Genomic DNA, 12320 nt, shown 5'->3' on the forward strand with positions numbered 1-12320 from the left:
TAGGTCCAGAGAGACTGCACAGAACAGAAAAATGCAAAAGCCCGTTCCAATGCTACAATGCTTCAAATGGCAAGCCCCGGATGCAGCACTGAGTAGCGGATCAGGAAAATAAGAGACACCAGAAATAGATATTAAGAGAGCACCAGCTACATGCCAGGTGCAGGAGACCCCGAGGAGATGAAAAATTCAGCAACCCAGACTCAGTAGGATGGAGGTTTGAGTCAGGACCACAGGCAGCTGTGGGGGACAACAGTGTCCAAGCTGAGATCCAGGGATGAAAAAGGGATCAAGCAAATGAGGAGTGGGTGGAACAGTGTTCCAGGCACAGGGAACAGCAGTGGGGTGTGGCGTGGCTGAAGGGAGACGTCCTCAACACTCCTCACTCACAGAGATGGGATTCGCCAGCCAGGCTGCTGAGTCCCACCCAGCTCCTGCCACCCCCTCAGCCCCACTGCTCTCCAGACCCGTCACTCACCCTGCTCACACCCCGACAATGTGTCTTCTGCGATGGCAGCCAGAGGAGGCCAAAGTACCCTGTTTGAGCAGCTGCTAGGGTCACCCCCAGCCCCACCTGTCTGAGTCAGGCCTGGCTGCGCCCTGGAGAACAGCCTCAACAATCAGGTCTGGCAGGCACCAACCAGGGCAGGTGCCAAGCTCCAGGAAGCTTAGGTGCTCTGCTTAGAGGCATCTTTGAAACCACTTGTCCACCAACACAGTGCTTTGGTGTCCTGGGCTCACGGCCCCCACTGGCTTTTAGGGAATTGATGGTCCAGGGCCCCATCCACCTCCTGCTGCCTGTTCCTCATGCTGTGACCTACCTGGAGCCTTCATGGAGCAGATGAGAAAACTGAAGCTCAGAGAGGTTGAAAAATTTACCCTAGGTCACACAGCCAGGTCTGGAACTTAGCTAGTCTAAAAACAACTGGGGACACGCTACCTGGGTCCAAATCATGGATCTGACATGGATTCATAGGCATACAGGGCAGGTCCCTTCTCTGGGTTTCCCTCATCTGCTGGCATTACAGATCATGCAGCACTTGTGGGAAAGGGGTCGGCGTGTGGAAAGTCCCTGGAGCTGTGTTCCGGGGTCCAAAGGAATAGCCAAGAGAGGGCAGCTGGAGTGGAGTGATTGAAGGAGAAAGAGGGAGATTAGGGTAGGGAGGTGATGAAGACAGATCATGCCGGGCCTTGAGGCTGTCGAGGACTTGGGATTCTATCTCAAGTGAGGTGGGAGAGATGGAGGGTTCTGCACAGAAGAGGGACATGACATTACCTATGTGTTCCCAGGCTCCTTCTGAGCAGTGAAGGGGGAACCAACTGGGTGGGGGGAGCCATTAGAGGGAGGGGGGAGACCAGATACAAGGGGGTCACTGGAACTAGGCCGAGGGGAGAAGAGAAGGCTGTAAATCTGTTTCCTACCCAGCCTGGCTCCAGCAGTCTGAGAGGTGAGGCAGGGGCTGCAGCTTGGCAGGCTGGGTGAGGCCCAGCAGGGAGTTGTGGGTGGAGCGACGTCTCCCAGGCCAAAGTGGCTGGACTACTCTGGGCAGGTGCGTGGGCTGCTGCCACCTGTGTGTACATCACAGGTACCAACCTGGTAGCAGTCAGGTGTCAACCTGGGAGAAGCCCTGATGTGGCCTCACCCTCCAGGACAGAATCCAGGGCCAAAACGGCAGGGTTAAGTGGACCCTCCGCCATGCAGGCCTCTTCCTGTGGGACTGGCTCCTCAGACAGTGATACTGATTCACTGGGCAATTGGAGCAAGTCCCTGTGTCTCTCTGGGTCCCATTTCCTTATCTGTGGGTGGGAGATAATGCCAGCACCCATACGTGGTGGGGAAGAGAGTAATACCTGCGAAGGCCTGAGCCAGAACATTTCCTATTATTATTCAATTTTAAATTCTCCCTAGGAGGGCAGGGGTGTAGCTCGGTGATAGAGCACTTTAGTAGCATGTGGGAGACCCTGGGTTCAATCTCTAGCACCACCCACCAACGCACAAAAATACATACAAGTTTTTTTTGTGTGTAATGTTATAGATAAGTTCCATCACACACACTCCTCCATGGGACGTTCTGCAACCACGGCTGGAAGGGCTGTTCAGGAGGACTGGATGACTTGCCCATGCAAAGGCACGGAGTGGGAAAGGGCTGGCACATCCACAGATGAGCGAGGGCTGGAGACTCTTCTAAACTCCTAGCGCGGCTAGGAGAGGGGCCAAAGGGGAGAGTTTTGGGACCACAAATTAACCAAGATATCCCCACAGCTTCCTTCCGGTGAACCGAGGCTTCCGGACTGAATCTCAGATCTCACTGCCAGATCCCGGCGTCACGTCTCCGGTACCCCAGAGCCCAGCAAGACCCCTCCACCTCTTCACCCCAACTCCCGCCTGCGGGCGGGGCACACCCCAGGACGTCCCTGGAGACAGCTGGGCGTCCTTCTGAGCCAGCGTCGAACACCCGAGCCTCAGTTGACGCGGCTGTACGAGGCGGGAAGCCAGTAGTCCCACGTGCGTGCGCCGCAGACCGCGCGCAACGCTGTCCGTGGGTACGCGTAGGGCAGTTATTCGCGTGAACTTCATATTGTTTCGGGCGGGAGTCGGAGCGCGGAGAGGACGTCCCGGGACGGGCGTCGGGACACGCTGGGCCTCCGCCCTCGAGCCTCACTCCCCGGCCGCACTCCGATCCTCGGTTTCCCCGCAGCCCCAGGGCGCCCCGGAGGCGCCCCCGGACGGCAGAGGCTGAGCGCTAGGCGAGGCCACCCGGAAGGACCCCGGCCCCGGCCCGCCCATCCCTGACCACGCCCCCAGACCTGGCCCCGCCCCGTTCCTGCGCCCGCCCCGCCCCGCCCCGCCCCGCCCGGCCGCCCAGAACCTGCGGCTGCCGCGGAGCGCGGGGCCGAGCGCGCGGCGGCGGAGGACCGGGCGCCATGGCGGCCGCCGAGCGCCGCGCCTTCGCGCACAAGATCAACAGGTAGCGCGGCGGGGACCCGGTGGCCCTGCTGGCCCCGCCCCGGCGACCCGCCCCTCCCCACCGGCGCGCCGCGCTCAGCCCCTTCCGCTCGCCAGGGACCCCCGAGCGCTTCCTCCTGCCGGCTGGGGACCCCAGGAGGCGCGGAGCGCGGCTGGGCGTGGTGCCTTGGCTGGCAGCGCGGCGGCGGCGGAGGTCTCGCTCCCCGGAGCCGGAGGACGCTCGGGGGCGTGTCCGGGGGGCTCCCTGGAGGCGGCGGCGCCTATCCTGCGCGCTGGCGCGGGCTCCGATTCTGCTGGTCCCTCGTCCTCCTCGCGCCCGCTGGGTTGGGGTGGAGGGACTTTTTGTCCTATGCTGGGTGACTGGCTTGCGGCACGGAACAGGGATGGTGCTCTGGCGGCTTTTGGAACCCCTCGGGAAGTTTCCCGAGCCCTCCCCCCGCCCCAGGGTCCAGTGCCCAGCTGTCTGGGGAGGAGCGGGGAGCAGGGGACAGCTGTGGACAGCCCCCCACCTCCTGCTTCAGGCTCTCCCAGCACGGGCTGGACGCGCTGGGGATGGATGATGGGCGACTGAATGGACAGAGTGGGGGCTGGGGACAGAACCAGCTGGTGGGCAGACGGGGGAGGGGACAGGCGCCAGGCGCTGGGGGATCCATTTCCGTGGCCACCGGGGATTGTGAGAGATTCAGCCTGAGTGGGGGATGTCAGCTTCTCTGGGGCTGACAACTGGGGTCTTTGCTGCTAGGGTGGGTTCAGAATCTGCTCAAGTATCCTGTCCATGGGGGACCTGCCCTGACCTTCTCAGGTCAAAGAGCTATCCTGAGGTCCCGCCCTGATGGAAACATAAGAAAAGACCCTGCTCTTGGGGGTAGATACAGCGGGGGAGACAGATGAAAAGCATGATAAGGTGGCTGTGGGAGTGCCCTTGTGCTACGGAGGACCTACTTGACAGGGAAGGGGATGGGGAGGTTGGAGGCTGTTTAGTTCTCTTGTGCTGAGAAGGTGTGGATCAGCAGGTGCATTTCAACAAAGACCTGGAGGCCAGGGCGGTCCAGGCCCAGGTGTAGGACAAGAGAAGTGGCAAGTGCAAAGGCCCAAGCCAAGGGGGACAGTAGCAGTAGAGCTTTCAGAACCTTTCTGTGGAGAGGACTTTGACTTTACCTCCAGTGTATAGAAGCCAGGCAGGGTTTTGAACAGAGGAGGGATGTAACCTGGTATCTGGGGCATTATGGTTGGGCAATTTTTATGATCTGCCATTATTTGTTTCTGAATTGTTTCTGTTTGGACTCTTGGTTTCTCCAAGCCTGGAGATAATATTCATTGACTGGTCTCTTTACGACTCAGTCCCTATATCCTTGAGTCCTAGCTTCAGTTGAGTGAGAAAGAGGGGTCTTGGTTCCTGTCCTGGGAATGATGCTGGAGAACCCAGGGTAAGAACAGAGAAAGATCCTGAGGCCTTCCTGAACTGTCAGCCAGTGGCCCACAGCTTCTAGAGCAGGCTAGTGGGCACCCAGGTGTCTAGGCTGGACCTGGACCTGCGTTCATCCATTCATTCAGTTGTTCAAAAATACCAGATTAACCCAAATATTAGGTAGTTCTCCACTTTCCCAACGAGCAGATTCTTTCTTTTCCTTTGTTTCCCCCCATCCTGTGGATTGAACTCAGGGCCTTCTGCCTGCCAGACAAGTGCCGTACCACTAAGCCACACCCAGCCCCTTTTAAAGATTTTATTTTGAGACAGGGTCTTGCTAAGTTGCCCAGGTTGGCCTCGAACTTGCGATCCTTCTGCCTCAGCCTCCCTATTAGCTGAGATTACACGTGTGCATGAACAGATACTTTAAGTCAAATACAGTATACAATGCTGATAAACTTTAATGCTTGTTATGCACTTGGTCTCCTTTTGGGATATCCCTTGTTAAATTGTCACTGTAGCTTGTGAGCTCAGATGTGACTGTTGAAACCGAAGCTCAAAGTGAAAGGTCTGGACTTTGTGGCCCTGAAGCCCAGGAGAATCTTGGAAGCCACACCCCTTCCTGTCTCCATATGTCCTAGAGCATGCTTGCTGAACTCTTCACCGGAGTCTCTGACTGTAGCATATTCTTTCTGGGATTGTGTTGTCTTATATGTACAGTTTACATTTCTTTGTTTAAAGAAATAATGATTCAGTGGCACACGCCTGTAATCCCAGCTACTGGGGGGCTGAGGCAGGAGGATTGCAAATTTGAGGCCAGCTTGGACAATTTAGCAAGACACTGACTCAAAATAAAAATTTTTTATATAGGGGCTGGGGATGTAACTTGCTTGTAGAGCCCTTGCCTTGCATATGTAAGACCCTGGGTTCAATCCCCAGTACGACAGGGAGAAAAAGAAAAGAAGGGAAGAAGGAAAAAAAATTAAAAAGGCTTGTATCACACACTACTGAAAAGTTATCACAGAGGACTTTTACACAGGTCTAAGTGGTGCAGCCTGCTGCCCACCTGGGCTGCCTAGCATCACCTACTGCTGGAAGCTCCAAACCTGTGTCGCATTAACTGTCCTGAGTACCGTAGACCAGGGTGTTTGCGTATCTGAACACAGAGAAGGCATAGTACAAACCCAGGCTGGGCGCCGTGGTGCACACCTGTAATCCCAGTGGCTCGGGAAGCTGAGGCAGGCGGATCTCGGGTTCAAAGCTAGCCTTGGCAATATTGGGGCGCTAAGCAACTCAGCCACGTCGTAATCTTACGGGCCCACCCTCGTACATGCAATCTGTCATTCTAATGTCAATATCCAGCACTTGACTATATCATTACTATTATTATTTGACCTTTTTAAAAATAGCGACATTTGACATCCATACAGAAAAGGACAAAGTTTTTAAAGTAATTATAAAGCAAACATCAGGAGAAAGGCTCCGTGGGTCAAAGATGGGGACCCTCCAACTCTAGCAGCCCCTCCTGACATGGGCCCAACAGCCCCACAGCAACCCTTATGCCTATGGCTCCTGCGACTGGCATTATGGTTCCTCCATCCCAGTTGGCACCCTGTCGGCCGTGGCTTAGTTTTGCCTGTTTGAGAACGTCATGTGAACAAACACTGGGTTGTTGAATCTGGGCACAGTTTTCATGCAGTGTGCTCATTTTGGAAGGCTCATTGCTGTTCTTTTTCATTGCTGTATACTATTCCCGTCTGTACTGTTTGCTGTTTGTGTTCTCCCTGTGTCTGATCAGTGAACATGTGGGTTGTTTCCCTTTGGGACTCTTGTGATCAGGACTGCTGTGAACATTCCTGGCCATGTGTTTCCTCTTGAGTATTTCCGCCTTGGAATGGAATTGCTGGATTCAGGTATCTTTTTTATTTTTTTTTACTTTTAAGTTTTGCAGTACTGGGGATTGAATGGAGGGGAACTCTACCACCGAGCTGCGTCCCCAGCCCTTTTCATTTTATTTTGAAACAGGGTCTGGCTGAGTTGCCCAGGGTGACCTCGAACTTGCCATCCTCATGCCTCAGCCTTCTAAGCAGATGGGTCACAGGTGTGTGCTACCGTGCTCGACCGGATCCGGGAATCTTCGGTCGTGCTTGACGATGGCGCATTTTGATCGTTCCAGATGATCGTTCCAGATGTGTCGCCGTACTCAGCATCAGAGTGGATGAGAGTTCTGTTCATCTCCTCGCTGATGCTCCTGTTGTCTTCAGAATTTCCTGTCGATGGCGGGTTTATATGATTTTATTTGGATTTGTTTTCTTCCCTTGCTTTTTGCACTGGTGGGAACACACAGTGCCTGAGGCTTCTGTTGTTCTTGTTTTTGGCTTTAGTATGCTCCTTCCCTCTGAGGGTAGACCTTGGTTGATCTGGCCTCCCGGGGGATGCGGTCCATAGTTGTTACCCTGTCTCCCATTTCAGTTTCCCCAGGTTGTCTCCTGGGAAAACCCACCAAATTCAGCTTAATATTTTGCTTCCTATTTTTAAATCTGCCTTGTTGGGGGCATCTGAACCCGGTTTGATGTGGGGGTGAGAAAAGGAGGAATTAGGGACATTTCTTAGGTGTGGACCCCGGGCGAGGTCAGCTGTCATTAGAGGGTGTGGTGTGGCCGCAGCACATGCCGTCTGCCTCCAAGAACCCCACGTGGCATGAAAGGGACGTGTGGTCCTGAGGGACAGACCCAAGGATCTGGATCCGCCGCTCATTTAGATGCTGTTGGGTCTTGGAGGGTGCGGATGGAGGGCGCGGAGACAGAAGCTGGGTGCTGGAGCCCTCGTCCCTGGCCCTGCTCCCCCCCACACACACCGCAGAGTGCTATTCTGGACACTTCCAAGTTTGGCTGTGTGGCCTTGGGTGGGTCACAAGCCCCTTCTGAGTCTCACTTGACTTTGATGTAGAAACAGGTCTGGGTGGTGCACATCGTAATCCCAGTGACGGGGAGGCTGAGGCAGGAGTATCACAGGTTTGAGGCCACCCTGGGCAACTTAGCAAGACTGTCTCAAAATGAAAGAATAAACAAGAGCTAAGGCTATGCTCAGTGGTAGAGCAAGTGCCTAGCATGCCCGAGGCCCTGGATTCAATCCCTAATACTGGGTTGGGGGGAAAACAGCCAGAAAACTCATTTTCCGAGGATTGTGTTTGAGCACCACATAGTGACAGCAAGCCTTCATTGGGCACTTATTATGTGCCATGCTCTGTACTTAGAACAGCTTAATAAGGTAGGCACTGTCCTGAACCCAGAGGCCAGGAGGAGAAGTTACTTATTGTATTAGTCTGTTTCATGTACCTTAACAAAGTATCTGAGGTCAGGTACCTTTATCAAGAAAAGAGGTTTATTTAACTCACACCAACTTTTGACATGTTGACCTCACCTAATTCTAATCACCACCCAAAGGCACCACCTCTAAACACCACAGGTGGATTAATTTTGAATGTATTTATTTATTTAATGGGAATTGAACCCAGAGATTGTTTTACCACTGAGCTCCATCCCCAGCCCTTTTTCTTGTTTATATTTAGAGACAGGGTCTTGCCACATTGTTGAGGCTGGCCTTGTACTTGTGATCCTCCTGCCCCAGCCTCCCAAGTCACTGGGATCGGAGGTGTGCCCACCATGCTGAACAGTCTTTCTGCCCTCTCGGCGCCTCACAGTGGGGATTAAATTTCAACACGTGAGCCCTGGGGCACACACTCACCCCAGATCCAAATCTCAGCGCTCGTCCATGCTTGACCAGCGCCACACGCAGAGTGCAGCAGCAGAGCCCGCTGACCCCCGGGCCGGAGACCCAGGGCCAGTGGGAAGTGAGGCCGGAGGTCGTCCGTCCCTCCTCCGTCCCCTCTGGGGTAACAGCTGCAGAACAGCTGGGACTTGAGCACAGCCTTGTGCCCTGGCTGGCATCTTTAATAAATCTCCCCCAGGCCCTGCGTGCCCAGGGTTCAGAGGAGGCTGCCCGACTGTGAGCACAAAGCTCTTTTTTTTTTTTGCTGTGCCATGATGAAACCCCGGGCCTCGCACATGCTGGCCGAGCTGCACAAGCCCTGATTTTTAACACTTTGCATTTCTGAGAAGCTCTTTCACCCTGCAGCCGGCAGAAGCCAAGTTCTGGGGCTGCTGACAGAAACAGTGGGCAGAACATGGAGACCCAAGATTGAGGCTGGGCTGTCTGGCCGGAGCGCCCCCACGCCGGGTCCTGGCCAGGTTCTGTTTCATCCACACGGGTTTGAATTCAGAGGCCGCCACATAGGGCTGAGGTCCCAGGTGGCCTCAGTCTCCCACATGCCCACCCTGCCTTGAGGGTCTTACCAGGTCCGCCGCACGCTGTCATCTCATCGGTGGGCTGTGGGTCATGGGGTGTGTGGTTGTCACCAGTGCATTTGGGGGGCACAGTTTTTTGGTGTGGGAAATTGAACCCAGGGACATTCAACCACTGAGCCCCAGCCCCAGCCCTTCTTATTTTTTGTTTTGAGGCGGGGTCTTGCTAAGTTGCTTAGGGCCTCACTAAGGTGTGGGGCTGGCCTTGAACTTGTGGTGTCCTGCCTCAGTCACCCTCCTGAGTTGCTGGGATTACGGGTGTCTGCGACCACACCCACGTAGGGCACAATTTTTCATTATGGGAATTTCCCAAGGGTCACAAAAAGTGGGAAGCGAAAGGAATGGAATCCGAACACTCTTGTTTTGGCCTCTTGATTTTTAAGAGGGACAGAGGCTGGGGGTGGCTCAGGGGTAGAGGAGCACAGGTGTGAGGACTGAGTCCCGTCACGAGCCACACAGGTCCACATGCACAAAAGTAAGTGAGAAAGACAGGTCCCAGGGGAGGTGACCACCTGCCCGAAGTCACATAGTTAAAAGGATCTATTGTTTTTCCCAAGTCAGCAGATTTTGGCAAGTGTGAGGGTTTGGCCCATTCCATCGGGAAGACTTTATTGAGCACCTAGTATGTGGGGGCCCTGAAGCTGGAGCATCTGTGAGAAGCGCGGAGCCCGAGCTCCTGCCTTCGCTGAGCCCTGGGAACAGGGTCGCCATGCTCAGAGTGCAGAGTGCAGCCAAGGGCCTCTGTACCTGCGGTTCCCTTGCCCTACACAGTGTCCCCCCAGGTAACCCCATGGCTCTCTGTCCCTCTCCTGTCCTTCCAAGCTCAGCTGAAGGCATGGAGGGCCTGGGTGATCCATGTCCCACTGGATCTGCCCCCAAACTCCTGCACTGGCCTTCTTCCCTGTGAGTCTCAGCCATTCAGAGAGCAGCTCAGATACGGGCAGGCCCCGTGCTGACCTGGGGGCTGGGTGTGTGTGAAAGTTCTCTCTCTGCCCGGCGGGTGTAATCCCAGCGACTCAGGAGGCGGAGGCAGGAGGATTGCAAGTTCAAGGCCAGCCTGGCAACGCTATGTTTAGTGAGACCCTGTCTCAAAATAATAAGTGAAAAGCCCTGGGATGTGGCCCATGGTAGAGGGCTCCGGGCTGCATCCCCCTGACTGGGAAAACACCGCCACCTTTCCCCTTCTCTGGCCTGGGGTCATGCTGGCCCCCACGGTGGCATCCCATCTCAGCCCCCCTGTGAGCTCAGAGCAGCTATGCGGGGGGACTGGCTGGGCTTGGGCAGGAGTGATTGGAGAGGCCTGTTGCTCGGGTGGAACGAGGTGCAGGTCCTAGATGGGGCGCACGGGGCTGGGCTGGGCATTTGGGGAACCCAGGGAGGGCAGAGGGAGCAGAGGCAGGACCAGTGGGTCCTTCAGGCTGGTTGACGTGTCCTGGTGGGACTGTGGGTGGTGAGGGGGTGCGAGATCCCCTTTGGGGTGCAGGATGCCGACTGCCCCGGGCTCGCAGCCCGAGTGTGGCGCCTGCGCCTGGGCGCAGCTTCCCTGGTCTGGGTTCTCCTCACTTAGGATGAGGCTGGCCCGAAGCCTGGGTTTCCCTGTTCCCCAGAGGCTCTCCTCTTGTCCCCCCAGGACGGTGGCCTCTGAGGTGCGGAAGCAGGTGTCCCGGGAGCGCAGCGGCTCCCCGCACTCCAGCCGGCGCAGTGGCAGCTCCCTGGGGGTGAGTAGGGGCAGCCCTGCCCTCCAATGGCTGGGCCACCAGCCCTGTCCCTGAGGGAAACCGAGGCTCCGACAGTGGTAGCACTGGGAAGGCTGGCTGAGCTGGGAGCCCGTGGGTGGTCCCTGGGAGGTCCCCTTGCCCCCTGGACCACCCACACGGCTTCCTGCTGCTGCAGTGGGAAGGGGTGGGCCACCTGCCTGTGGGCCTGAGGAATTGTGTTCCATTCCTTCCACCATCGGATCCCTCCCTCCTCAGACAGCAGCTTGTGATTTCCTTCCTGGAGTCCCTGAAGGGAAGGGTGGGGCCACCGTGCTGGATGGAAAGTCTGAGGTCATTGTTTTCTGGACCCTCTGTAGCTCCAACGCCCTCCATGGCTCCCACCACCCTCCTAGTCCAGTCCCAGGCCCGTGGTAACCCACCTCCACATCCAGCCCAGGGGGAAGCGGCTGCTTTGCCCTGACCCAGGTCATGGCCACTTTGTACTGACCCAGGTCCCCCTGACGGAGGTTGTTGAACCCCTGGACTTCGAGGATGTGCTCCTAAGCCGGCCGCCAGACGCTGAGCCCGGGCCCCTCAGGGAGCTGGTGGAATTCCCCTGTGATGACTTGGAGCTGCAGCGGCAGCCCCGGGAGTGCCGGACCACAGAGCCAGGGATCCCAGAGGATGGGTGTGTCCTGCCCCACGCCCCCTGCCTGCCACTCCACCACCTGGGCCACCCCTCCACACCCCTCTCCTGCAGGCTGCAGGTTCCAGCAGCCCCAAGTCCAACTCCTGGCTCTGCTGGGTGACCTTGGACCACTCATCCTCCCTCTCTGAGCCTCCATCTCTTCACCTCTGAAATGGGCAGAAGGACAGTCCTAGCCTCCCAGGCCACGGGAAGGACCTGCACTGGCCTGGCTCTGTTGACCCTGATTTCTTTTGCTGTAGAAAACTGGATGCCCAGGCGAGGGCTGCTGTGGAGATGTACACGGAGGACTGGGTCATCGTGTGCAGAAGGTTGGTCCGACTTGGGGACAGTTTAGTAGTGGGTGGAGGATCAAGAGTCTGGGTCTGAGCCATTGTCTGTGGCCAGTGCTCCTGTTTATCTGCCCACTGTCTCGCAAGGGCAACTGAACTCCTAAGATAGAGCCCCAGGAGGACTCTGGCCTTGCAGGCCCCACGTGGCCCTCACCAAGCATATCAGTGTCCTAGGAGCCCTGAGCCCTGCTACCTGTCCGGCCCCACCTCCTGCTAGGTACCAGCACCTGAGTGCCGCGTACAGCCCCATCACCACCGAGACGCAGCGGGAGCGGCAGAAGGGCCTCAGCCGCCAGGTCTTCGAGCAGGACACCTCTGGGGATGAGAGATCGGGCCTGGAGGACTCGGTGAGGACACCCCTGGCCCGGGTCACTGCAGGAGCATTTGTATAGTCTCAGGAGATGACCCTGTCAATGCTGAACTCCAGACAGGCCCACGAGTACCTGCCCCATGAGTGAAAAGTCGTGGGTGGTAATTACAATTTTCATTGAGTGCTTAGTGGATACTTAAAGTCACTTGTTCTCTTTTATCTAATGGATCAGGGAAATTGTTGCACCCATTTTGCAGGTAGAGAGACTAAGGCATGATAAAGTTACTAGAGGATCCTGAGCACCTACTTGATACCAGTACACTGTTGGCACACTACCGGTAGTTACTGCAGGCATCGGTGGTACTGTGTCCATTGTTGTTATTCGTAGATGGGGAAACAGGCCTTTAGTGATGGTCAGAGACTCACTGTCACAGAGCTGAGCTGGAACCTGAGTGGTCAGGTGGAGTGTGAGTAGGGCCCAGGGCAGGTGACAACCGCGGATGGAAGGGCTTGTCTCCTCCCCTGGCAGCAGTGAGCA

The 12320-nt window shown here is 56.4% G+C and overlaps 1 protein-coding gene across 6 annotated transcripts in view; it reads left to right on the top strand.

Moving 5' to 3' along the window:
- Positions 1-2867: 2867 nt before the first annotated feature.
- The window catches only part of Dock6 (dedicator of cytokinesis 6), a 46108-nt gene continuing 36655 nt past the window's right edge, over positions 2868-12320 (top strand). For all 6 annotated transcript variants that reach the window (XR_011704741.1, XR_011704746.1, XM_027955164.2 and 3 more), the window contains exons 1-5: positions 2868-2966; positions 10368-10455; positions 10947-11122; positions 11383-11451; positions 11690-11819. Coding sequence is in view for 4 of the 6 variants with exons in the window: in XM_027955164.2 (XP_027810965.2) it covers positions 2923-2966; positions 10368-10455; positions 10947-11122; positions 11383-11451; positions 11690-11819 (507 nt within the window). In the remaining 2 variants the exon portion in view is untranslated. The remainder of the gene's footprint in view (positions 2967-10367; positions 10456-10946; positions 11123-11382; positions 11452-11689; positions 11820-12320) is intronic.

Source organism: Marmota flaviventris, chromosome 1 (genome assembly GCF_047511675.1).
Source record: "Marmota flaviventris isolate mMarFla1 chromosome 1, mMarFla1.hap1, whole genome shotgun sequence".
NCBI classification, from domain to species: Eukaryota; Metazoa; Chordata; class Mammalia; order Rodentia; family Sciuridae; genus Marmota; species Marmota flaviventris.